The 27,961-nt window shown below is 37.6% G+C and overlaps 1 protein-coding gene across 1 annotated transcript; it reads right to left on the minus strand.

The window, feature by feature from the left end:
- Positions 1-163: 163 nt before the first annotated feature.
- Positions 164-27,953, minus strand: LOC117915947 (vacuolar protein sorting-associated protein 41 homolog). The gene is made up of 19 exons (XM_034831711.1): positions 27,483-27,953; positions 23,055-23,324; positions 22,784-22,963; positions 22,317-22,577; positions 21,398-21,530; positions 21,215-21,305; positions 19,976-20,078; positions 14,908-15,011; positions 14,741-14,834; positions 14,334-14,489; positions 14,173-14,235; positions 13,896-13,961; positions 12,750-12,950; positions 6,292-6,369; positions 6,095-6,214; positions 5,870-5,950; positions 5,676-5,761; positions 862-943; positions 164-760 (listed from the first exon to the last, which is right to left on the minus strand). Exons 1-19 carry the CDS (start codon positions 27,777-27,779, stop codon positions 329-331), a joined length of 2,898 nt encoding a protein of 965 aa, XP_034687602.1. The 5' UTR covers positions 27,780-27,953; the 3' UTR covers positions 164-328.
- Positions 27,954-27,961: the final 8 nt, after the last annotated feature.

Consider the following 27,961-nt stretch of genomic DNA (forward strand, 5'->3'; position numbering starts at 1 on the left):
TTACTTCTTATTTTTTTATTTTTTGTTTACTTTGACATCACAAGATGGAAGGTCAAACCTTGTACTTATTGATTTTCCCAAACTGATAAAAATAAACTTATTAAATTCACGAGTCGTGTCTACACAAAAATCCTGCACTTTGAAGGCTATAAATTAATGCTCAAATGGCCGAAAAAGATACACAAGCCTCTCAATAATGAATAAATAAACTAAGATACAAGACTTAAACCCAATTTAAGAGAGACAAAAAAACCTCATATATAACTTAAACAAAACTTATGCACACTTAAAAACACACGCACACTCTCACACACCAAAAAACCTATACTCAACCGGCAGCAGTAGTACACAAGATACAACGCATCCGAGGGGCACCCGATGAGGCATCATCCTCACCATCAACACTGTTATCATACTCATCATAATCTGATGCTGTTTCCTGGGAAGTGGCTCCCTTTCCTTGCTTGCCACTGACTGAATAAGTGGAATCCATAAGACAGTTCATGTGATAAGCATGACAGCAAAAGAATGCTATGACCGAAACATTCTGTATAGAGAAGGGATCAAAACACATGCAACACCTTCCACCTCCCCTAGTTTTTGATTTAACCTCCATGGTTTTCATGCTCAGTGGTCTCTCAGTTGCCTGAGAAGCCCTACTGTCACCCCTTTTCGCTCGCACTTCATCTTCTTCGTTGCTCAAGTAAATTGCATGTCTTGCTTCTTTATAGTATTTAACCAACAGGTTTACACAATCAGCCTGACAGTTCGACAATTATACCGAAATGTCAAAGCATTTCCAGCATGATGAAGTTTTCTATGGGAAAAATTGCTATGCTGGTATGAGAAGCAAAGGAGTACCTTGAGAATATCATTGCATCCATGTCTAAGAGATGTTTCAGTCCTGTAATCAGTGATAATTTTGACTAGGCGATCCCTTAGCCTGAAAAGAACTCAAGAAAATAGAGAGATATTACATATAAATCTAACAAAAATAGTCCTTGGAAAAGGTTTATAGTGTAACAAGGATTAAATTTTCACATTATGCGAACGGCTAGCATATATTAGCATTACATTAGTCTTTACTCAGCCATTAGAGAGGACGAAAATGGGCAAAGTCTGGGCATAGAAATAAGTGTTTAATACCAAAGATGGAAATTTATTTCAAAAGAATAATTTAATTGAGGCCCATCACTTAGTTTTCATGGATAAAACAAATACTCTCCTGCCAAGTGCCCTTTCCTGGTCTGCAGAGACAAAATGAAATGGTAGTGCTAATAGAGAAGTCTAAATTGCCCTAGATATCATTAAAAATTGAAAATGCTCTGATAGGTGATCCACATGAATATAGTGAAGCATGCTAATCACAATAATTTTTTTCACCCATTAAGAGGGCCAAAAAAATGGAAGCCAATAGCAATAAATATGGAACCAGTAGATATGGAACCAATCTAATAAGGACTCATTTCAAAATCATTTTCCGCAAAACAGAGGGCAATTTTTAGATGGCTAGTTCTTAGGGAAAGTCTTAAGCAATATAATATAAAAACACTTCGTTCAGGAAGTGGGAATGGCAGTAGAAGAAATGGCATTTCCAACATAAAATCCGTCTTCTACATCCAGCAGTTTTGAAGTATTCTTCATATCCCCTGGCAATGGCTAGGTCTTTTCCAAGACAAAAAGCAGGCAGGTAGACCAGAATCTTAAAATAAGTCCAAAGAGGAAAGCTAAGGAAGGACAGGGGCAAAGACAAGCCAGCCTGTTAGCCTGTTTTGGAGAGCTTGTAGAAATCCCATCCCTTTCTCTTTTTTTCTTTTGTTATTGGTCAAGTCTCTCCAATCCTCTTTTGAAAGCCGATAAGCATGAACAAGAAAGTTTCTGCACATCCAGGTTCACCTCGCAGAGGATAACATCTGTATTGGCACAGCTCACAGATTTCAAAAGGCAAAGGGCTATGCATAATCGCTAAACAACAGTTGCCCACTAAAAAAATTATCCTATTCCTATGGGTGAGTGATACTCTTCTTTCTGAGTGACAAACTAAATGCTAACAGCAGATTATAAGGTAGTTCAGTCCTATCGGACCAGACACTGCATACCTGAGGGATAATTTAGCAAGTAATCTCCTTACACAATACTTCAATTTTATGCTCCAAAGAGGGCTTTTAGCCAGCTAATCAAATGGTCTTTTGCATTGTATATATTTTGCTGTTAGTAATTATAGGCTTTGATCACTTCTCCCTACTCCCCATTCACTTTGAAAAGAGCTAACCCTAGTTCTTGGGGTCTCGAGAGGAATCAACTCCCACTCCTATTATAACTTAAATCTTTATACACTATTATATAAGCAGATGCAGCTGGAATGGCATGACTGAGAAAGAAGCATATGACCAGTTGAGCTCAAAGAACAAGAAACAGACGCACACTTTGGGGTAATCAAGAAAAGGGGATTCCCCAGGTTTTTCTGAGGACAGACTGCATACCAACCATTCCTTTCTGAAATAGAAAGAAGAAAGGATGGCCATAGATCACTGCTGTGGAATTCACAAAAAAAAAAAAAAAATTCACATAACAGACTTTTCAATTTCCATATGTGAATACTGCAAGGACAAACCTACAGCAATGCTTATAAAATACACTAGTCCTTTCTCATAGGCAAATAAGAAAATATATTACAAGTACCTAAGAAGCACACTAAAGTACACACAAAGTAGACAAATTATGCCTAAAGGCTAACCTAGGAAAGAGAAAACAAAAAACAAACTCCCTCCCCTTACTTGAAGTACAACCAATCTATAAGGTCTATGGACATTGTCTCATCCTCTATGTATACTTTAACTCATTCCCAAAAGATAAACATAAAATAATATTTGATTGCTTGGTCCAACTGTTCAACATCATTAAATGACCTCCTATTTTTTTCAATCCATAAGGTCCAAAATAAGCACAAGGGAGTGGCCCTCTAAGCTTTCTTCTGCTTCTTCCCCACGAATTAGTCATGCCAACCAGGTTTCCTCTAACTGTAGAGTGTGTCACCCAAACCACACCAAAACAATAGTAAATAAATTGTTACAACCTTCTTACTTTGGTACAATAAAGAAGTAAAAGATCAGTTGATTCTTCATCGTCTTTGCTCATGTAGCATCCATGTGGCAAATTCCAACCTCTTCTTTTGAGTTGATCTAAAGTCATAATTCCTCCCCCATGCCACTTCCCAAGTAAAGAAGCCTACCTCTGTTTGAACCCAAGGATACCACACTATGATTGCGAGGAAAGGCTCCCTGCCTCCCCTAGCTAAGGAGGTATAAAGGGATCTAACGGAGAACTTGCCGCACTTATTTTCCTTCCAGCTCAATTTATCCTCCTCAAGCCATCTACTTGGACGAAGAATGTAGTTTCCTTAAAACAATCTCCACTTCCTCAATTTCCCAATCATTAAATTGTCTTAAGAAAGAAGGACTCTATCTTACCCCCTCCCCAACCAGCTCCCATGCCTCCACTACCCAATCATCTTTGGTGGTTGCTAAGGAGAATAACATCAAAAAGAACTCTTCCAAGGACAAGTTATCACACCATCTATCTTTCCAAAATTTTACCCTCCTACCATTCCCAAATATGAAATGAAACATGCTTTTTATGACCTCCTACTCACTTTTTATTGCCTTCTACATCCCCACCCCATAGTCATCCTACACACTGCATGTACACCATCACCCTTCCTCTTCTCCAAACTTCCCACTTATAACTTGTTTCCAAAAGGACTTTCCTCTACAAATCTATAACACTATTTACGTAAACCCTTGTTTAAAGTGGAAAGATTATGAATACCAAGATCCGCATCCTTTTTTTTTTCCCAAATAGGTAATGAACCAATTAACCAAGTGAGGCCTTTTCTCTAAGATTATGAATACCACCACCCAAAAAAAAGCCTCCGAATCTACTCAAGGATTTTCCAAGTAAAGTGTTTCATGAGTGGGATACGGAGTTGATAGAGCTAACCCTCTAGCAGACAAGACTTCTTATCAACAAACCGTTCCTATTGTGGCATGCCTTCCTCGAATATGAATAAGTACTCATGTAAGGCAAATAAAGCCGTGAAGGTGTGCCCTTTGGTTGGATTCTCTTTGTCTTTGGTGAACCCCCCGGGGTTAGTAGGCTAGCACAAAGACTGGATAGAAATCATGCTGATATGTATTCTTATCATTAGCCGCTTGCTCAACCAGTCATTTACTGAGTTTTTAGAAATTTTGAAATGCTACATAAGCATGAAAGTTCAACAATCCAAAGATGCCTTCTCAAGCTAAAAGCTTGTTTATTCATTTTGCCACTAAATTCAAACGAAATTCAAAGCCCACTCTTGCATGTTCCATTCATGCATCTGCTGCTTCCTTACCTTTCTAGTTGCTCCATTCCAAAGCAGTCCTGACTATGATGTGGTATAGGGATTTATAATAACTGAAAAAAGAGAAAGTTCCATAGTGAGGATGAGAACTGCCATGTAGCCATGGTGCCTCAAGTCAAAGTGCATTTAGTCAAAAAAAAGGTCTCCCTCCTTTCGGAAAGACATTGCCTCTTCCACACTGCCAATCTTCTCTCAAATCTCTCTTCCATGCCATCCCACACCTTTGAAGACTTATGAGGAGCTCCCAATAGGAGGCCCAAGTAGGTAGCAAGCAACTTGCGCACTCTACAACCCAATACAGAAGTTTATCTCTCCACATTAGCCACTCTTCCACAAAAGGGGCACCTTTTATACAAAAACAGAATTTCATATAGAAGGTGCTTAACAAAAGAAAACCTTGGAATGCCTTGATCACCTAGGAGGCACTTCATAGATTTTAATTTTTATCTCTAGTTTTATTTTTTATTTTTTTGATAGAAAAACAAGATTTCATATATAAGGCGCCCAACAAAAGGGGCACGCCCTATGCACTGAAGAACATAACCCTCCAAAAAATCAAAATAACCTTTTTTTATACACTATTTAAGCCATCATAATTTTTATTTTTTAAAAAAAGTATTTAAGCCATCTATAATGTACAATTAGCCAACCCTAATGGGACCAAAGACTACTCTAAAAGGGACTTAACGAGGGTCTCCTTCAGCCTTTGACTCTGACTTCTCTTCTTCATTAGACATCTGGTCATTATGCTCTTTCCAAATGCACCAAAATAAGCAGACGGTGCCATTCGCCATACCTTCCTCCTCTGCTTATCTAAGCCTCACGTCTTCCAAACCAACAAAGGCTCCCTAACTGACTCTCATCTTCATGGAATTTGAATGAACTATATAGCACATAGAGAATATTTTGCTACACATTGCTTCTTCAGCTATTACCAATTTGATGGTCATGGAGGAAGACTGCATCTTTACCCACTAAACCATCATAGGCTAATTTCAACAGAATGCCTACTTTACTTAATGCAGCAGGTTGGGTCAAACCTTCCAGTAAAGACATTGACAAGCAAGCACTAATGAATTGTTTGTTCCTAATAAAAAAAATACAAATAAATGGAAAACATATTGTTTGACGCATCCTTCCACGTAGTAGGTTATTTTCAATCAATTGTTTATCTATAAAAAAAACAAAGAACACAAAACTAGAAATAAAGCCGCTAGGTTGCAAAATTAAGATTCTACTTGAAATAAAAATTTGAAATCATTTTGATACCAACCTAGGTATCTCCAAGCCATTGGGCACCATATTTACAATGTAGAGAGGATCAAGATTACCAACAGTGTGCTCCAACAACACGCCTACCTGCAAATTATAGCATCAAACTTAAACAACTTGAGAAATAAAAGAGAGGACATGAATTTAAATGAGTTAATATGTGGTTCTAGTCTGCAGGTTAAGACTAAAACATACCATTTCAGGTTTGTTAAGACATTGCTTGATTAATTCTTCCCAAAGTTCATCATCATGCTGCATATTCACAAATTCTACAGCCTGTGCACGAGCACAAAAATTATCCCATCACTACCAAGCTTCAAAATAGATGGAAAAAAAATAGTAATTGCAAAAGATAAATGAGAAATCCCTTTAAAAATTTAAATTTAATACATCAGCGAAACTAAAGAATTTGAAAAGCACCTCTTCTATATCCCCTAATTGATTAATGATTACAGCAAGGGCTTGTTTCGAATTTCCCATCCGTCCAAGGATGAAGACTTGCTCTCTCAAAAGATCCCTTTTGACGCAAATTTCATATGCCTGAGATTGATTCAAAAATTAATATATTGAAAAAATCATAATGTAATTAGAATTAACCATTCGTTGCCTGTGCAAACCTTCTCGAGTGTATAGTGTTGACTGCTGCGAAGAAAAGGAAGCAGCATCTTTGGATCATAGTCTGCATAAAGCTCTACCTATTACAGTAAAATAAATAATAATGTAAACTTTAGACAATGCACACAGCATATATATACATATACAGATGCATAAATATATAGAACAAGTACTGCATTAACTGAACAATTCCAATAGGAACAGTAGTATTGAGGAACAGTGATGTAAGTGAAAAATCAAACAGACAGGCCTCATAGGAAAGAGCCAAAGTTCCAGATTCTACAAGTAATGGATAGATCATGTGGAACCAACAAAGCAAAAGAAAAAAACTCAACATAAATTATTTTTCTTTCTTACAAAATGAAAATAATATTATATAGGTAAGAAAGAAGAAATATACAAAGAAGAATGACAAATACCTTAAACCAAAACCAAGTACAAGAGTATTTAGGGAAAACAGTCAGTATGGTTATCAAGCAAATCTATCTTCAATCCAAAGAAATAAACAAAAAGCCAGCAAAGCCCTTTCAAGCTCTCAGATACTTCTTTAACCAACCTTCTCATATTGGAATATTTCCATTCCTCTTAAGCCAAATAATCCCAAATGCTAGAAAGGGTGCCTTGTCTCTCCAAAACTCTCCTTCTAGGACTCTTTCCAAGACCAATTGACCTCCTCATCTTGGAATTTTTCCATTCCCCTCAAGCCAAAGAATCCAAAATGTTAGCAAGGCAGCTCCTCTCTGCAAAACTCTCCCTCTAGGGCTCTTTCCAAACCCTAGGAAAGAGACAACAGTCATATCTGCAAAGCCTCCCAGAACATCTCTCAAATTTTTTTTTGATAGATAAACACAAATATATTAAAGGGCAAAGGCCACCAAGCATACAGGGAGTATACAAATCAGCCTAAAACAAGAGCACAAAAAACAAGCACCCTCACCCACCCTTAAGTGGCCGCTAGCCACTCCAAAAAGCCTAAGAGTGAAGAGGACTCCTCTCCAATATACACCCTAGCCCAACTCCACAAGGTACAAACAAAAGAATTTTTGAGTTTCTGTATATCTAACACCCCTCCCTTAAATGTTAATCTATTCCTCTCCTTCCATACTATCCAAAAAATACACAACGGGATAGAATTCCAAATTTTTTTCCTTTTTTTCCCCACAAAGGAGCCCCTCCAACTAAATAACGCCTTTTTCACTAACTCTGGGAACACCCACTGAACCCCAACAAGGGCAAAGACGATTTCCCATAGGGCCCTTACCACTATATAATGTAAAAGAATGTGATTTACACTTTCCTCTTCACAACCACACAAAAAACAACGGTTAGGGAGCTGCCAACCCCTTTTTTGAAGCCTATCCAAGGTGAGAATCTTCCCCCACATGGCTTCCCAAGCAAAAAAGGCCGCTTTGGTTGGGACCTTGTCCACCCAAACGCATTTAGACGGAAAGGCGCATGCATTGATAACAGCCAGCCCGTTGTAGGCAGCCTTCACCCCATATTTTCCATTAAAAGAGGGTAGCAAGAAGGCAACCCGAAGCATACAGGGAGTATACACGAGAAGCCCCAAAAACAAAAAGCACAAAGAAGCTTACACTCACCAACCCTCAATTAGAGCCCAACCAATCTACAAAGCTAAATAAGGAATGGGGCTCTCCATCCTTCACCCCATATTTTCCATGACCCCCCCCCCCCCCCCCTCTTCCCCCTTTCCAAAGCACAACATCCTCCTCTGAAGATATCCTAAAGTCCCTGAGCATATTAAGCAATCCTCTAATCAAGTCCAGCTCCCAATCATTAAAGTCTTTATGAAATCTAAGATTCCAACCTCCTTGACCACTGCTTGGGTCCCACATCTCATTGACCGTTGCATTCCTGTGGACCACCAACTCAAAAAGCTGGGGGAAAGATTGGGACAGCGCCGCGTTGCCACACCACTGGTCAGTCCAGAATTTAACTCTAGTCCCTTTCCCCACCTTAAACTTTATGTTATCCCAGCACCACTTACCTTCCTTCAAAATCTCCTTCCAAACCCCCACTCCATAAGTCCCACGGGCTTCTTTAGTTCTCCACCCAAACTCTTCCTAACCATATTTCACCCCAATCACCAACTTCAAGAGATTATCCTTTTCAACGGCAAATCTCCATAACCATTTACCCAACAATGCTTTGTTCAGGGGATCAATCTTCCGAATGCCAAGGTCACCCTTCTCCTTTTGAGTACACACCACCTCCCATTTAATTAAGTGGACTTTCCTCTCCAAGCTTCCCCCTCCCCAAAGAAAATCTCTTTGTAATTTTTCGAGTCTATTTGCAACACTCTTAGGCATTCGAAAGAGGGACATATTGTAAATAGGCAAGATGGCCATAGTACTCTTGATTAAGGTGATACGCCCTCCCTTCGAAATATATTGTCTTTTCCACTAGGCTAATCTTTTCCTCATTCTCTCTTCCACCCCATCCCAAATAGAGACAGCTTTGTGGTGAGCTCTAAGGGGCAACCCCAAGTAAACAGTGGGCAGCAATCCCACTTTACAACCAAGCTCCACAGCCATTTCCTCAATATCTTCCACCTCACCAACCGGAATTAAGACGCTTTTATCTAAATTAATTTTGAGACCGGAAGCCGCCTCAAACCAAGCCAAAATCCAGCTTAGAGCGGACAGTTGCTCTTTCCTAGCTTCACAAAAGATGATTGTGTCATCAGCAAAAAGAAGATGTGAAATCATCATCTCCTCTTCCCCTCTCCCCCGAATTCCGCAACCTGACAAGAAGCCCCCATCAACCGCCCTTCTAATCAGATTACTAAGCACTTTCATGCCCAACACAAAGAGATACGGGGAAAGAGGATCTCCTTGCCTCAGCCCCTTGGAATTCGAGAAGAAGCCAGCCGGCACCCCATTGATCATAACTGAAAATTTGGCGATTGAGATGCACCACCAAATTTACTCCATCCACCGCGACCCAAAGCCCATTTTAACCAGAACTTTCATAAGAAAATTCCAATTAATGTTGTCATAGGTTTTTTCAATGTCCAATTTACAGATCAACCCTTTCTTGTTCATTTGTGTCATAAATCAATCACCTCATTGGCAATAAGTGACGCATCCAAAATCTGTTTGCCCCTCACAAAGGCATTTTGGTCCCCGGAAACCACCTTATATAACACCCTCTTTAGCCTATTCGCCAACACCTTAGCCAAAAGCTTGTACAAACCCCCTAACAAATTGATTGGCCAGAAATCACCCAAGTCTTCAGCCCCTCCTTTCTTAGGAGTGAGGACTAAGAAAGTGGAAATGAGGCTTTTGGCAAAAGAACACTGGTCATAGAATTCTCTAAACAAGTCCATAATCTCCTCCTTCACTAGCTCCCAACTTGATTGCCAAAAAGCAATTGTGAAGCCATCTGGGCCTGAAGCTTTATCACCATTCATATCCATTAGGGCAGCGTAAATTTCCTCTTTAGTAAACGGCATCTCCAAGACTTCAGCTTCACGGGAATTGAGGCAATTAAGGTGCAGCCCCTCAATATCTGCTCTCCAGCCTGGATCTTCTGAAAGTAACTGCTGGAAAGCACTCACTATTCCCTCCCTCATCTCCTGGTCCTCAGTTATCCATACTCCATTAATTTTAATTCTATCCAGAGAGTTATTCCTTCGGTGAGCATTTGCCATCCTATGGAAAAATCCAGTGTTTCTATCTCCCTCCTTCTCCCAGAACATCTCTCAATTAAAGTCAACAAGAATAACCTCCACCACATCCCAATGTGAACAAGCAGTGAAGGAAAAGATAGCCATCCAAACTCCCATTCTCCACATAAAGAATGCAGAGCTAATGTCTATTTTTTTTTTTTTTTCTTTTTATGAGTAAAGCAAGATAATATTAAAAACAAAAGACACCTACAAAGCACCCTAAAATACACAAGACGTATACAACGACCACCTAAAGGCGCCTCCAAAAGAAAGAGGCAACAAAGACATCACCCTCCTCAAAACAAGCCCAACCAGTCCACAAATTCTACCATAGACAGAAGACTAGAAACTAAAAACAACTTAGACCAAGTCCAAAGATTACAAAGCAAGGAATGTTTGTCTATGAACAAAATGCTCTTCATTCTCAAAAGATCTATGATTTCTTTCCTTCCTATTTATCCAAAATAAACATAAGGGAGCAATCCACCACGCCTTTCTCTGCTTTTTACCCACAAAAGAACTATGCCAACCTAAAAGTGTGCCTCTGATAGAGTAGGGAAACACCCACTGCACTCCAAAGAAGGAGAACAAAAGATGCCACAACACCCTTGTATTGACACAATGGATAAGTGATCAATAGACTCTTCCTCTTCCTAACAAAGAAAACATCTATTTTCCAAAGACCAACCTCTCCTCTTCAAATGATCCAAGGTTAAAACCTTTGACAAAATAGCCTTACAAGAAAAAAAGCTCACCTTCAGCGATACCAAAGAGTTCCATATCACACATGCTGGAAACAAAGTTGTACATCCCAGTTCTAAAGCTATATAGAGAGCTTTAACAAAGAATTTACCATTTTTCGACCTTATCCAAATCACCTTATCTTTCGCTTTGCTACTCACTCTCTTCCTATGCAAGCTTAAAAGGAACCACTCCACTAAATCCACCTCTCAATCATTTAGGTGCCTAGAAAAGCATGGCCCAACAACCTCCTTCTTCTGACCAGTTTTAGACATCTTCCACTCAAGCCTCCTTAGAATCATCAATAGCAAAAAGAGAAGGGAATATATTACATAGCAGCTCGTCACCACACCACTTGTCCTTCTAAAATCAAACCCTTCATCCATTCCTAACTGAAAAGGCAATTCTACTTGCCACAAGATCTCAATCCTTTCTAATTGATTTCCATAACCCTACCCCATAACTTTCTCTCACTTCCTTGGATCGCCCATACTTTCCACATATCACATGCTTCCATAAAGCCCTCCTCTCTCCCAACAAACCGCCAACTCCATTTACAAAGGAGGGCTTTGTTAAGTGTTGAAAAATTCCTTACCCCCAAGCCACTCTTTCTTTTGCCTAAGTAAACATTGGTCCACTTTACTAAATGAGGTGTCCGCTCTAAGGCCCCTCCTCCCCAAAGTTCCAACCTCAACCTAGCGCTCCTTGGAATGCAAAAGAACATGAAATAAATGGGCATACTAGATAGAGTGCTCCAAATCAAGGCAAGTCTCCCACCTTTGGATATATACTATCTTTTCCACATTACACCGTCCCATGCCACCACAAACTTAAAAGGGGCACCAAGAAGAAGGCCCAAACAAGACGACAAAAGAACTCCCACCTTGCAACCAAACTCCAAAGCCAGCTCTTCTAAGTCTAATGATTTTATAGGGCATCCTTAGGCAAATCAAATTACTACTAACCTTCTCATTAGCCATTAACTATGAAAAAGCTCTAACTCTAAAGTACGAACTTTCAAATAAAACTTGACTTGAGGGGAAATAATCAAGGACTCAAATTTTTGAAATAGCATTAAAAAAAGATTTGGAGGAGAAGAGGTCACTAGGACCAATGATTGACTCATCTTGTCTAGGATAGAAGACGATCTACATGCACAACAAGAGGGATGAGAGGTCATTCATTTTTGTATTCCTGAATTTTCTTTTGATATCAAAGTTTCCTAGAAGGGGAACTCAAAGATAAGAAAAAGTTATCTATGTGTGTTCTTTTCAATTCAGAGGGTTGGTGAAGGCAAGAAAACAAGTGGAATTGGAGCTGAACCCCCACCACAGATATTTCCAAAAGTAAATCAACAAACCATTACCCACTATGACGCAAGGTGATGAATAAAGTCTTGATAGTGTAAGGCTATTGCTTGATAAGGACAATGAAGTGTTGTCCCACCACAAAATTGGAAACACAACTATTACTTTACAAACCATTACATTACTTTATCCTTGAGGCACCATGTGCCCAACAGCAAAAAATGCAATTTATTGCAAGGAGTCAATGACATAATTTAAACCACTAGTTGAGGTTCAAGTTTAACCAGTGTACATAGGATATATACCGATTTTTTGTATTACACCCAACAGAAATCCATGAATACCTTGATATCTTTAGAAAACCTAAAGTGTTGCGGTTTAGAAAATCTAGTTAAGACAACCAGCAAAGATTGAGAGAGTAACACAAAAGACTATCCACAGAAAGACAAGATTTAGATACCCCCTTTGATGAGTCTTATGTGGTTTAATTTAATTTGTTCACTTCAACTTGAATTTGACCTCTCCATTGATTAGGTGAAATATTTATGAAAAGTCTAACTCAAACACAATCCAAAAGGATTCAGAACAGGAACCATCAATAAGAAAAGGCACTGTTCATAGTAGATACCTGAACCTTCATCAAGAGAACTGCAAGTTCAAATTTAAGTAACCTATAATAATCACATGAAATGAGAAAACCTAGTAGAGGCTTGCTATATACCTGCATGTCATGAAATTCCTTCCCAGCATGTTGACTGACTTCAAATAATGCATGCAAATATAAATGCAAGAAATATCTGGAATCACACTTTTTGCTGGCATCCAGAAGTTGTGAGACAACTTCAGATGGAGTAATGAAGTCCCTATGTAGGATCAATAATGGAACTGCACGCTTGCAATCTAGCATCATCAGTTGGACAACCTGCAAAGGTACATCTAACAGAATAAACAATCATGCCATAATATAACCAGATTGCAAAGTAATACCAGGAAAAGCATTAGCATTCCACTCCCCAACCATTTTCCTTTTCTCCCCTTGTTACAAGATTGAGTAGAATATGTAAATTCCCAACAATATACACTTGCACAAATAAACATATCTGCACACGTGTGTGCGCGCATGTATGCACCCTTATGCATGTGTGTATAAATGTATATATGTATGTATTTATTTTATTTATTTTATTTTTTATCAGAAACAACAAATATATTAATTAAAAGTGAATAAAGCATGAGAAGGATAAGAAATCCTCCCCATGATATACAAACCTGATCAAAAGACCCAAAGAAACCTCCACTATACAAGGAGGGCTATACAAAAGGAACAAAAAAGCCTATACAAGTATAACATCTCTTGAAGCTCATCAAGGAACCTGACCCTGTAGGCCCAACCCTAGGGTGTACATATCAAAAGCTAACTAAGCTGAATTACACTTAAATGATAGGGTTTAAAAATGTCAGTACAATAAGCCCAAAAAGAAACATAGAAATGAAGCAAGTCCCACATAAATGTGCACATAAATGTCAGCACAGTATGTATTATGTGCACATAAATGTGTTTATACATATATATGTGTGTGCCCGTTTTTATGTATGTGAACATGCATATACATGTATATATGTATATGCATAAATGTATTTCTGCATATGTATTCTTTCTGAATCAGTTGTCTAGCAAATCCTAAACAGCTGTTTTGACATTCAAAAAGTTAACCTCTTCAGACATGAATGTAAAAGCCTCAATTAAAGTCCCAAAGTGAGATATGGATTTGTTTTCCAGATGCCCAAGCATCCATAAACATATAATATCCTCCTGGAAAAAAGGGTAACTTTAAGAAAATTCAACTTGATCTGAAATCTACCATACCTTGTCACGAATGGCATCGTGTAAGTTATGCTTTTCAATGAAGTCAAATATGTCCGGTTTCATAAGCTGGAAAAAGAAGCAAAATGGAATAAGCAAAGATAAAATCAAATTGCTCCAGAGAATCAGAACTACGAATAGACGCTTCACCTTGCTTTCCTGAAGCATATTACATATATCATGCATAGAGTAATAATAATAAAAAAATTAAAAATTAAAAAAGAAAACTGTGTTTGTACCCAGATATGATTGTGCATAAATGTACATTGAATCCACTTACATCAGCATATAGTGCAAAAGCTTTCTCATATTGTGTGTCGATTACATAAAACTCAGCTAGAGCCTGAGACAGTAAAGGAATATATGATTTAAAAAGCATGTAGTACAAATTGAATTTATAAAGCATATGACAAAATCTAAAAAATATATATTCAGCCTGACCTCTTTCAGCGTATCAGTCATGGATGAAGTATTAAGCTGAGGTTCTATGGCTGAGATAACAGGCAATGCAGAATAAATCACAGGTGGCCAAGATTTAACAGTTGACAATAGATCCTTGTGGAATGATGGACTTGTTGCCAGGGCTACAAGAGCAACCTGTAACAAAACCAACAACAACTCATGCCTTGATTCCCAGGGTCAATCAGAAGGGATATGTCAACTATCAAGAGATTAAATAGAGACAACAATAATTTGTTAGGCTTTTTGGCTGTTTATCTGTTTGCTTTTTTTTGTTTGAGTTAATTTTGTTTGTACACTTGAAGGATACTCACCCTTAATACTTTTTATTGATGTCTGAATTAATTGTTGTTTCTTCTTCTAATAAAAAAATTGTCCGCATTACAAACCTCATAAGCAGTATCACGCAATCTTGGGTTCTCTGTTGGCATGTATGGAACTAAAACAGGGAGCTGACGGAGATGAGCAAAGTGGAAAACCCATCTGGTGAGAAACCCACAGCCAGTTACTAATCAGTAACTTTAAAAAAAAGGTTATAACTAAAGTTATTTGGTACCTTTCCCATGCTGAAGCAGATCCACGCAACAATTTGGGACACAAAGATGCAGCTTCAGCATATTTCCTTTCCACAATCAAATGGTCCAGGTATCTTGATCCCACCTATGTATATAGAGGACAAGATGAAAGCATACTCTGTTATTGAATATATTAAACAGTCTAAACAAAAATTGGAAATCAAAATATGGAATTATTAAGCCCTAGTTATGATAGTGTTTAACTTTAGAGTTTAACAGTAGAAGTAATTAATATTGCAGTGCGATTGAATTTTGTGTCTCAAAACTGTATTTTCAAAATGCTTTTATTAATTTTTTTTTTTATCAGAAACAGAAAATATATTGATAATAATAAAGATGAAGAGAAGGATGAGAGGTCCTTCCCTCAAAGTACAAAACCTGATCAAAGTAAAAGTACACCCTCCACTGTACAAGGAGAAATATTTATAAAAGCATGTACAAAAACTCTCAAAAATCAAAACCAAACTCTCTCGAAAGTTATCTACCCCTTTCTAATTACAAACTGAAAGCCAACTAAGTAGAATAACATTAAGGGGAATTCCTCTAAAAGCAATGGTACAAGAAGCCCAAAAAGAGGAGTAGAAATGAATCAGATCCCATAACATCCCTTCCATTTTACACTTTTCCTCAAAAATCCTAGCATTTCTCTCTTGCCACACAACCCACAATACAGTGATACATGCAATATGCCAAAGCGTCTTGCCTCTTACACTTTTCCTTATCATTAATAAAATGCTTTTGTTAATGATAAGGATAATTATAACATTTTTAAAATTTTAATTAAATAAGAAACTATACATCCTATTAGAAGAAAAGTATGGGTCTCCCTACTTTAAACCACAGATAAATCATGTTGGGAAGTGTTAGGACCACAATTAAGAATTCTATCCAAACACTCTTAAAAATTGCATTTGACCTACAAATCTTTTAGCATTTGAGAAGTTCTCCCGAACAAGGATTAAGAGGCCATGCCAACCAAAGAAGTGTTATCGCCTACAATTTCATGAAAAGACTAGTCTCAAAAATAAAAATACAAGTGCACAAGCATCAATAGCTGAACTAATTGCTTATGATCATAATCAACCAGACATTGGTAACAGGACCATCATACAAGTGGCATACTAACAAAATAAAGAGAATTAGAACAACCAGCAGGCAACAAACAAATATTTAGTGTAAAAATTAATAAATAATTTTTTCTGTGGAAATGATTTCATGAGTTTTACTCCAAGAAGGATTCACTTGATTGTTGGAACAATCACTCTGAATTTTATCCTAATAGTTAAACCTTAAATCTTAATGAATAGATCTGAAACACGTACAGCAATTTAATTTAGAAGTGCCAAAAATAGCATTAGAAATTCCATTTTATTGAAAGGCCTATGAAGAGGATGAACCCTCTAAAATGTGCAATACATGGGAACATCCCAAAAAGGAAGTAAGGGATCTAGCCTAATCAATTAAACAATAGAAGTTAAGAGGAACCAAGAATCTCTTCCCATGAAATTAGAGCCCAAGACCCAATATGATGTTGTAATTGAATTCGTTATGCGATGGCATCACTAAATGAGGAAAATTGAGAATAAGTAACACAAAGAGAAAAAATTGCCCCTTGTAGCAAGATCAAGATAGGGAATAGATGAAGCTAATAGTTTAATGGACATTTTTAAGGTGAACTGGTTGCAGAACTCAATTTTTTGCCCTTCTGCAGCAGGACCAAAATGGGGACAAATGAATTTAATGGCCTAACACTCATTTCTAAGGCAAAACTACTTGCTCATGTCTCAATTTTTTTCCCTTTGGAGCAAGACAGAAATGGGGAACAGAGAAACATTGAACAACGAAAACTACAAATAAGTACAAAAAAAAAAAAAACCTACCCCTTTGCAAGAAGAGCAAGATGGGGAATAGATGAAGCCAACAGTTTAATTGGACATTTTTAAGGTAAAACTATGTACCCGTCTCAGTTTTTTCCTCTTGGAGTGAGATAGAAATACAGGAAAGGGAGGGCTGATAGTTTAGTAATACTTTGGTAAACATTTCGAGGGCAAGACTTGTTGCCCGTATCTCAATACTTTAATTGGCAACTATCTCAATTCCTTACTCTTTTCCAGCAAGACTGAAATAGGGACAGATGAAGCTACTGGTTTAATAAACATTTCCAAGGCAACGTGTCTCAATTCTTTGGATGGCAACTATCTCAATTTTTTGTCCTTTTGCAGCAAGACGGAAATAGGGATAGAAGAAGGTAATGGTTTATATGCAAGATGAGCAGAGAATCAATTAATCATCTTTTTCTTCATTGCTCAGTGGTTTTGGACTTATGCACATAGACTATTCTCCATAATAGATTGGGTACCACCAAATTTGGTGGTGGAGATGATGTCTATTTCCTTCAAAGCTTTTGGAAATCATGCAAAAGGGAAGGTTCGATGAGGTATTGCAAGCTTTATTATGCTTTGGTCAATTTGGCAAGAAAGGAACGCAAGGATCTTTGAAAATACTAAGAGAACAATGGATGGGGTTTGGGACTTATTTCACAATTCTTCATCTCTTTTTTATTATACTAGCAATCTCTTCAAAGGCATCCCCTTGAGCCTTTTATTGTTAGACTAACGACTTGTTTGCAAGTCAAGTAGGTTGGTCAGAAAGACTTCAAAAGCATGCCCTGCGCCAATTGAAGTAGTAGAGTAGTAATTAAATTGAAGTAGTAGACTGGTAATAAATTGAACTTTCATGGATGTGCATTGGACGCCCTAAGGCAACTTGGGATTGGTTGTGTGATTAGAGATCATCAAGGTTCAATAATCAAAGCTTATTCTATAGCTACAGGTGATGGTTTGCTATTGGGGCCGAGGTTGTAGCACTTCTAGAGGGCCTTGTACAAGCAAAAGCTTTAGGCTTATCCAATTTTGTAGTGAAGAGGAATTCAACAATTGTTATCTCATGATTGGCTAAATAGGAAAGAGGTTCATGGAGACTTGATGGGTGGCTATGCCAAATATTCAATATCTTTACAGAGTTGGGATACTCCATTTAATGGGTTCCCAGATTAGCTAATCAGTTGACTAATGGGCTAGCTAAAAGAGGAGCAAAGCAATGGGTAAATTTTGTTGGATATTATGTGTCTCATTGAGTCTATCTAGTGCTTGCTTCAAATGTTGTTTTACATTTTGTACTTTTGCTCGTTTGTTCAACTAGATGGATCCATGTAAAGGAATTCATTCCCTTGCCTTGATCTAAATTTGTACATTGTGGAGGGACATCTTTTTTTCTTTTTTTTTTATCAATAAGCAAAAGAATTGTATTACGAAGAGGTGCTAAAATAGCGACCCACAGAAGTACAGCTGGACCCAAAAACAACAAGGAAAACAAAAAACCTTCTCCCTCACCATGAACCCACCCAATCTATAAAATCTATTAAGGTCAAAGGACCACCTTTTATCCACAATTTGGTCTCCGACCACAGTAAATACGCAAAAGAAGCTTTCAGCCTTTGGATGGACAGCACACTATCTTCAAAGGCAATTTTATTCCTTGCCTTCCAAATGGCCCAAAACAAGCATAACGGTCACACTTGCCACACCGCCTTCCTCTTTTTACCCACAAAAGAACCCCTCCACCCTAAGAGGGTTTCCTTTGCTGAAAAGGGAAACACCCAAGACACTCCAAACACAAAGAAAGGAGCAACATCTACACTTCCCTTGTTTTTTCACAATGAAGAAGGAGGTGATCAATCGACTCCTCAAACATTTGGCACAGAAAGCATCTATTAGCCAAAGCCCAACCCCTCTTTTGCAAACGGTCCAAGGTTAAAACTTTTCCCCACGAAGCCTCCCAAGCAAAGAAACTTAATTTAGGCTGCACACAAGAGTTCCATATAATCTTCGAAGGGAAAGAAACAAGAGAAACCGGCTGCAAGGCTTTATACAAAGACTTTATCGAAAACAAGCCATCCTTCGAGTCCATCCACCTCACCCTATCCTCCTCACCCACATTAACCTTCTTCCCATCCAAGCAACAAAACAACCTTTCCACCTCTTCCATCTCCCAATCATTGAAAGGTCTAGTGAAACAAGGGCTCCAACTCCCGCGCCCCCCCCCCCCCCCCCCCCCCCCACCCCTTCCCTTTTCCCCCGCAATTGTCCAAATTTCATTTACCCAAGCCTCTTTGGAAGTTGCTAGAGCAAATAAACAAGGGAAAGACTCGCACAAAGGGGTGGTTCCACACCACTTGTCTTTCCAAAATCTCACCTTCCTTTCATCACCCACCACAAAGTCAAAAGAAGGGGTCACTAGGTGTCCTAACTTTCTAATTGCTTTCCACAACCCAACTCCATAAGCCTCACAAGAGCTCCACCCTCCTCTTTCCTCCCCATATTTCCTTTCTAATCACTTGGTTCCAAAGAGCCTTTCTTTCATTTGCAAAGCGCCAACTCCACTTGCCAAGGAGAGCCCTATTGAATGTCCCAAGACTCTTAACCCCCAGCCCTCCTTCTCTTTCATCTAAACAAACGATCGGCCACCTTACTAAGTGAGGTTTTTGCTCAAGAGCCCCACCACCCCACAAGAAGGGATATCTTGTCCTTCTTGATCTTTTTCAATTAATAGAAAAGATCTATTAGGTTTCTGATTAAAAAAAAATGTTTTTCCCGTTTGGAGCAAGATAGAAATAGGGAAGAGATAGAGCTAATGGTTTATATTTATCAGCATGCAATTAACAAAGATAATGAATTCATGAAGCAAACCGAGGAGTTAGCATAGGACTCTACTGAGTTGTGTTCCACATTGTGCGTGCATCTATAACTCACAAAGGATATGAGGAGTTCAGTTGGATGTGTATGTATAATATAGGCATATGCATAATTTACCTACATCCACACACACACACACACACACATCTCAGGTAAACATTTTGATGAAGGCATATATGATCTCACACAAAAGAACATCCTCCCCATCCCCCACCCAACCCCAAACACATGGACACACAGTGGGAACATAATGCCCAAAAAATACATAAAAATGAAAATGAAAAAGAAAAAAAACCTCATCAAGGAGTTCACTCCGCCCTTGCCCTGCTTCAACTGCTGCTAAAGCTTTTTCATGCCACCCATGTTGAAGGAGCCAAGAGATATGATCTTCAGCATCCCTAAAATCATAAAACGCAATTCGCTTCTCAAATCAAACAAATTTTGTGATATTCTATTTTTTAAAATAGTATTGAAGAATATAATGGCAGAAAACACCTTAAGCAAATAGGAAATCAAAATGATGGTTTCAAATTTCATTATGCTCCCATCAAAACTGTGAAAACATTTTGATTTGTAAAGAAACGAAAAGGAAAAGATAACAACAACAACAACAATAAGAAGAAGAAGAAAAGAAGAAGAAGAGAATATAATGATGATGATTATAATGATAACCAAAACAACAATAACAACAAAAACAATAATAATAATGAAATAAACAAAACAAAAAGGTGATTATGTTAGTGGTCAATTATCCAATCAAAGTGAGCTGACTCTAAAAACCCAAAACCTTTTTACTTCAATCAAAGAATTTGGTAGCCTCAAATCAACTTGAACCCTATGTTTGGTTCTTGGAAAATTTGAGAGAATATGCGAGGAAGAGAAAATAAAAAGGAAAAATTATATATATATATATATATATATATATATATAAAAGTTATATATATATATATATATATATAAATTATATATATTCGTGATATTTATCAAAAAAATATATATATATAAAAGTTATTTTTACATGCTTCTTCAAATTCATTTTACTTGTTTTTCCCCTTCTGTATAAAGATTAAACAACTTGAAAAAGCATGAGTTTTTAATTAATCTTAATTATATTTGATTTTCTTTCATATTTTCAATGGTAAGTCAAATATGAAAAAATCATTTTCATTAGCATTACCAAACAAAACTATAACACTTCATTAGTTAGAAATCACTTGTGAAGCTCAGGGTAAGATCAATCAATGTAAAGAAACCAATTGGATAATATGAGAAAGGGCAGATGCTTGGAATGAAACTTGAATCGGCTGCTTTGTGAACATACATATCTTCATCAAATAGAAGTTGTTTCTTTTATCATTGCTAGACCATAATAGGATTCCCAGGTCCAAAAGACCCAATTTATATCTGCCAAAATACATATCATACTCCAAATCCAATTGAATATCAATACAATATTCATACTAGATTTTACTTACAAAAAAAACAATAATCATACCAGATAGAAGACACAAAACAAGGAATTGTCAATACTAACCTTGGTTTTGCAATAACTACATCCTTCGGCGATACAATATAATACAATGGTTCATCTCCAGCTGCCCACTGACCACCAGCATAGCTACTACCTATATTCAAATGTAAAAGTGATACAATGATTTCATAGTTAATTATCTGTTCATGCACAAGACTGTGAAGTTTGAAAGCAAAATATGTTTACCTGAGAAAGGAGCATGTGCAAGGGAATAGTCCTTTGCCTTGTAATGCTCAAAGCCATGTACAGGCAAGGCATCTGTCGCAAGCTCATCATTATTCCATGTGACTATGCGTACTTCAGGTCTTTGCGCATTTCCCTGTTTAAAATAGAATTAAACTTGTTAGCAGCCATCATACCTCCCATTTTTCTAAATGAGAATCAAGGTTTATGCAAGAAAGATGTCATCTTTCACAATAAACAGTGACAGAGCAGTCACTTCAATAGTTCATAAGGCAAGTGAATAAAAAGAATGATACCATATAGGGTTATAGAAGCAAAGATTAGACAACAGGGCAATTCATTGTTCATGACAATAATGAATGGACAATATTACATAGTAGAATATCAGAAACTCATTTGACTGATAGGCGAGTGCATAAGAGAGCTAGACAAATAAATGTAAGAACCAAACTTCACAGAGATGAAGCCTTTTAGAACAGAAAACCAGAACCTGCTCTTGATAACAATTAAATATGAATTCAGTTCATAAAAAATTAAAGAATATAAGAAAAGTGACATATAGATGTGTGCTGTGTGCATAAAACTAATGTGTAAGACTACACTACACAAACATGTGAAACAATTCTAAGAGGGAAAATGCATCTTAAACATAATTATCTTAGAAGAAGACAGGGATGTCAGTATTAAAATTGGTTTCATTTGGGTTTAGAAATAACTCAGTAATTCAAAGAACTGATATTTACCAAGTCTACAAGAACACAATCACAGGTGGCAGGAGTCCACATATGCAGCATGAACTCCTTTCATTTTGCATTTGTGCTTTAATACTAGTCCTAAAGATAAAACTAACAAAATTCAATTTGCAACTGGAGGAGTTCATTATGATAGGAGTTCATGTCTTTCACAAAAATGGAGAAAATACCTGGCGTGATGGAATGGTGCTGCTAAATTCCTTCTCTCCATCTTCTTCTCCAGGAATATAGGCTAGAACAACCAAAGAATCACCAAAAGGAGCAACTCCTGAAATGAAATAGCTGGTTTGAAATGACGCCACAATATCCACCTGGTTCATGCTGGACTTGGAAACATTCCTGTAAGTCCCATTGGTTCCATTGGACTGATTTGCTCTTATTGAAGCAATCTTCACAGATGTTCCCCAACCAATGACCAAGAGAGTATCATCCTGAATGAGATGAAAGAACAGTGAGTAACAGTACACAATTCATCCAAACAATATTATATGATCAGGAAAATTATAAATTTAAATTTGACCAAAAAAATCTGCTATTGCATCTGTTCTAGACTACGATGCAAGCCTGAAAGTTTGCATGAGACCCATTGAGAGGATGTCCCTGCCAAATACCGTGCCTATATTGATCCTTAACTAACCTGCCACACTAAGTGAGGGACCAAAATCTCAGGACGTGGGCTTCCTCGCGGCCTTTCAATAAATGTTATACGCTGATCATTAGCAGTATCATAAACTTTTACACCTGCATCATTAGCCCAAGCAATGAGACTTGTTCTCCACTTCACTGCATGTATAGGACCTTCACCAGAGTGTAGAACCTAGAAAAAGGATAAACTTCTGCAATTCAGGAACCAGGAAAGTAACCAGGTTTTGGCACAAGCAACAACGTTAGCAAGAGCTAGCACAAACCTGATCCTTGTAACCTAGCCATCTTTTTGTATTAAAAAATAAATGACCTGCTAAACCACCAGCAACAAATCTTCTAGATGTCTTTCTTGCATAATCTGGGTCTAGAGCAATGGCCTTCATTGGGCGATGATACTCAAACTTCATTTTCTCATCCGTAAAAAGGCTGTTTATTACAACATATCCATCATCTGAACAACTTCCGATATATTCACCTTCTACATCAAAGCTAAGATCATTGACAGTAGCATTGTGAGCACGGAATTCCTTAACCTGTAAAAGCAGAAAATCAAGGACTAACTTCAAACATAAGGCAAGTTTAATATATCTGAAATAAACAAGTAATTAGATGCAAAAATCTATAATCCCTAATGAAGCTGAAAATGCACCAAGTGTTCAATACTGCATCTGCTTGTGAATAAAGCAGTTTAAATGTCAGGAAACCAGATTCATGACCCACCCAAAATCCACAAGTAGTGTGATCAATGCAACCCACTTATCTCACACCATACTTAAAGAACCCTAAGAAAATAAATTGGCAGTGCAAATTTTACAAGATGAAGATAGCATTGCCCTACAACTTAAAGTAAAATGCATATCTCGATACTTTAATATGTATTGATATAGAATAAGTGGTTGCATGGTTACACATCCTTCTTAGCTACTGGAACCAAAGAATTACAGGTTTGTTCCATCCAAAGGGAACATATTTGGGCTATGAGCATATGATCCATACTCTGATGATTGAGTCAATTCCATGATTACAAGTTCATATTAGACCAGATCAGAACAGGATTAGCAAACTCTCATCATAAGAACAAACAGATAAATGTCTATATTATTTGTATAGGCAAAGAGATAGTTTATCAAATGCACCTAACAAATAAAGAGTCATAATCTAAGCACACAGGATTTATACAAAGATTGCTAAAGGCAAATGACAAGAAGACCTTAACTCCTACCAAGAAAGTTGACAAAATCAACAAGGGTGGTAATGTTACAATTGAAGACCTAATTAGGCAAATAATTAAAAATAAATTTCAGCACCAACTCCAAACTCCACTCAAAATATCTTCTATTCTGCTCTTTCCATAAATATCCATCAAGCATAGAGGAGCTAACCTCCAAAATATCTACTGTTTCTTCCAGGAATCTTTGATGACAACTGAATGATAATTACTTAATCAACTAGGAAGCATTCATGAAACACCGAACAAAACAAATGCCAAATTCCAAAAATTAAACAACATTCTGACTCCAAATGCCACAAATTAAAAGACATTCTACAGTGAATCAGAATATGATAAGCCCACTCATCATGCTTCTTAGAAAGGAAACACCAACTAGCTAGAGGTCATCCCCATTCTTTAAGCTGATTGGTCAAAAAAAATTTCTCCAAGTGGACACTTAAGCAAAGAGATTAACTTTAGTAGGTGTCAAAGATACCAAGACCTCCTTAACAAGAAAGGATCCCTGCTCCATTGAATTCAAGAAGCTATAAAAAAAAGAATTTGAACTGAGAATTTCCCATTCTTTACTAATGTCTAATTCAACTTATTTAAACAATCTGCCTCAATATTGCAAAATCCAAAGAAAACTTTGAATTAGCCATTCCACGTGGCTGTCTAGGAAATTTCTCCAAAGCATGGGAAACTGTGCCCTTGACTATCTATACCCTCCCAAAAATCAGCTACCAAGCATCTTTGTGAGAAGAAATACCAGATGAAGATAGGAAAATCTCCTTCAAAATGAGATTCTTCCATTAATAAATTCCACTTAGGATTGGCAATATGTCCTTCAGGTTTCGAAAAAGGTTATTAAGGCAGACACTTTAAGAATTTTCCAATACACTATCATATTCTAGATAACAACATGTAGTGGTTGTGATTGGGGAAGGATTTCTCATCCTTCTTTTTATTTACTTACCTCATGATGACAAAATGTTTGTTTCTAATCAAAAATATAAAATAAAATTCTAGATAATATTTCATAGTAAGGCATCATATAGGTACAAATTAACAGTCAAGGGATTTAATTCGAAGCATGATGCCACTTTCATTGCTCCAAAGAAATAGGGAGTTGAGGAGATTAAGATTTGAGGACAATTAGTTCAATATAGAAATGAGAAAACTCTTGGCAAAATTCCAGCATTGAGACTTAAAGCAGTGGCCAGAAGGGCGGTTCCAGTTTTCAAGATGCTTTTATCAAAGGAGGGCAAGCCTTATATGCCATAAAAGTGGCAAATGAATTTGGATTCTAGGTAGATAAGTGCAGGTTGGTTTAGATTTTAAGTTTTTTTTTTTTTTTTGATAGGTAATCAAAATCAATTCATAATAAGTAACGCCCGAAAAAGTGTTCCAAAGTACACAGGACATACACTTAGATTTTAAGTTGAATATCACAAAGGCTTGCCAAAACATTAATTGGGCCTTCACAATCTAATATTTCATTCCTAGAATTGGAGTAAGTGAACTCTGGGCATACTCAACTGGCAGTAGACAACAGGATTTCTCTAGTTTCTTTAGCAGGTCGAGGGGCCTGAGGCAGGGGGATTCCATTTCTCCGTATGTTTGTTATAGTGATGGAGGCTATCAGAAGATGGATTCACAAAGCAGTGGAGGAAGGCATGTTTAGTAGGGGTTTTAAGGTAGCAGGTAAAGGGAAACTAAGTGTGGTTGCATGTTATCTTTTTCATGTTGATGATACTTTGATACTTTTGTGAGAGGAGTAAAAAACCAACTAAGGCTCCTAAAATTCATGCCCCTTTATTTTGATTTGGTTTCAAGCTCAGGATCAATTTGGAAAAGAGTGTTTTGAATTTGTGTTAGGTTGGATTGCTTTTGATCTGTTGTTGGGATCTTCTTTTAAATCCATAGAAGTTTGATACTTGATTTTAAAGTATTTTGACGGGAAGTTCTTGTTTTGGGGTGGATTGTGGAATAAGTTTAAGGAACTTTTAGTGGGTGGAAGAAAATTTGCTCTTTGAAGATGGTTGGAAGTTGGGACCTCCAGAGGGTGCACACTGTAATAAAGCTTTCTAGGTAAGTTGTTTCAGATATATGCTATGGGGAGATGATGAACCTAGGAGAAAGACAGTGGACTACAAATGAGGAAAGGTGGAAGAGGGGAGAGTGTCAAGAGCGGGAAAGCTTCACATGGTGTCACTATGTGGAAAGAAATAGGAAAAGGTGGCCAGAGTTTGAAAAGCATGTTCATTTCACCACTATAGATGGTTGAATAATAGATTTCTGTTGGGATGTGTGGTTTGGGAATGAGAGGTTAAAAAGAAAAAAATTCCTGAATTTTTAATGTTGGCTAGCAATAAGGAGGGATGGGGTGTGGTGGATTGTTTAGAAGGGATTGGGGATAGAGTACCACAGAACCTAAAGTTTCCCTCATAAGCTTTGGTACTGGAGATTGGAGTCAATTTGAAACAGTTTAGAATGATTTATGGTACTTGAGTTGATGCAGAAAGACCTAGGCATGGATTGTATTCTCTGAGATCGTACTATGGAATTTCAGAGGTGGTCAGGAAAGGAATGTTTTTTAATAAAGATAAAACTTCAAAAGAGCTGGATTTCACAAGCTTAAGCTAAAACATGCTTCTAGCACCATAGATGGCACCAAAAGTGGTTTTAGAAAAATGTACCAATAATGAGTAGCTCAATAAGCTCAAAATTAAGACATCACCAGATAGTACAATTTTAAAGGACATACCAAATATGGTACATGATTAGGCAACTTTGTTCAAGGATAACTGACAGGACGCACACTGAGAGGATTTGCTCATGTACAACTAACTATACTATAAATGGTACAAGAACATTGATGTGGAGAAAGGAGGAGATGAGGCACAATTGCATATAGCTTAACAGTAGGTATATCACCATAGATAACCCTAATAGCCATAAAGAGAGAGGTTTGCAACAACAAATAGTTCAGGCATAGCTTAGTTGAGCTTAGCCCAATATTAAGGGGAGCATAAAATATCAGATTCCAGAGATAGCCTTATAGGTTCAACATAATCAAAATCAACTGCAGTTAAGAGATCACAATGATAGAAGACCAAGATGCACTAGGAAGAACAAGCAACGCGCTTCAATTTTATAGCCCAACAACTCATTCTAAATGAATAAAACACCACCATCCGTAGCCTCCAATGTGGTACAAACAAGAAGCATATGTTGCTTTTAAGCTTGATAGACCCTAATTAAAAGCAAACACTGGAGCTAGGTTTTCATCAAATGATCCATCTCCACACTCTTTCGCTCTAACCACTAGTTCATATCACCAAAGACTCCATCATTTTCTAATCCTCCATTACGCAATCCTACTAATAACATACAGACAAACATCAGAAGGAAAATAGATTAAATTTAAGAGAACTTCATCAAACAACCCAAATTCCGAACCGCAAATCAATCGGATTACCTGATTGCCAAGAAGATCAAGAATATGCACGGTGCCGTCATGAGTGCCGAGCGCGATCATCCGCTCCGCAATCGCGATACAGCACGCGGCGTCGCTGGATAACAGCGTGGGAATACTGCCCCCCATTCTCTGGTACTTGAGCCGCGGCTCTTCCTCCTCCTCTTCCTCCTCCTCCTCCTCCTCCACCACCTCCTCCTCTTCTTCCTCCTCCTCGGAATCATCCTCTTCCTCTTCTCTCTCGTCGTCCCCCTCGACCCCGTTCTCCGACGGAATCGGAGCCATTGTAAGATGTTTCATTGAATGAGCACTGAGATCTGTTAAGGGTTTGGGGATTTCCGAATATGCTTTCTTCCGGGGGTTGGGTTAAAACGGCTTTCTTTATTTATTTGCAACGCAACAAAGAGAGTGGTGACGAGAGAAGCGCGCCACCTGTACTGCTTTTCCCTTCTCGCTTTTTCTCTTCTGTTTGGGGGTTTTCT

The sequence above is a fragment of the Vitis riparia genome, chromosome 6, assembly GCF_004353265.1.
Source record: "Vitis riparia cultivar Riparia Gloire de Montpellier isolate 1030 chromosome 6, EGFV_Vit.rip_1.0, whole genome shotgun sequence".
Taxonomy (NCBI): Eukaryota; Viridiplantae; Streptophyta; class Magnoliopsida; order Vitales; family Vitaceae; genus Vitis; species Vitis riparia.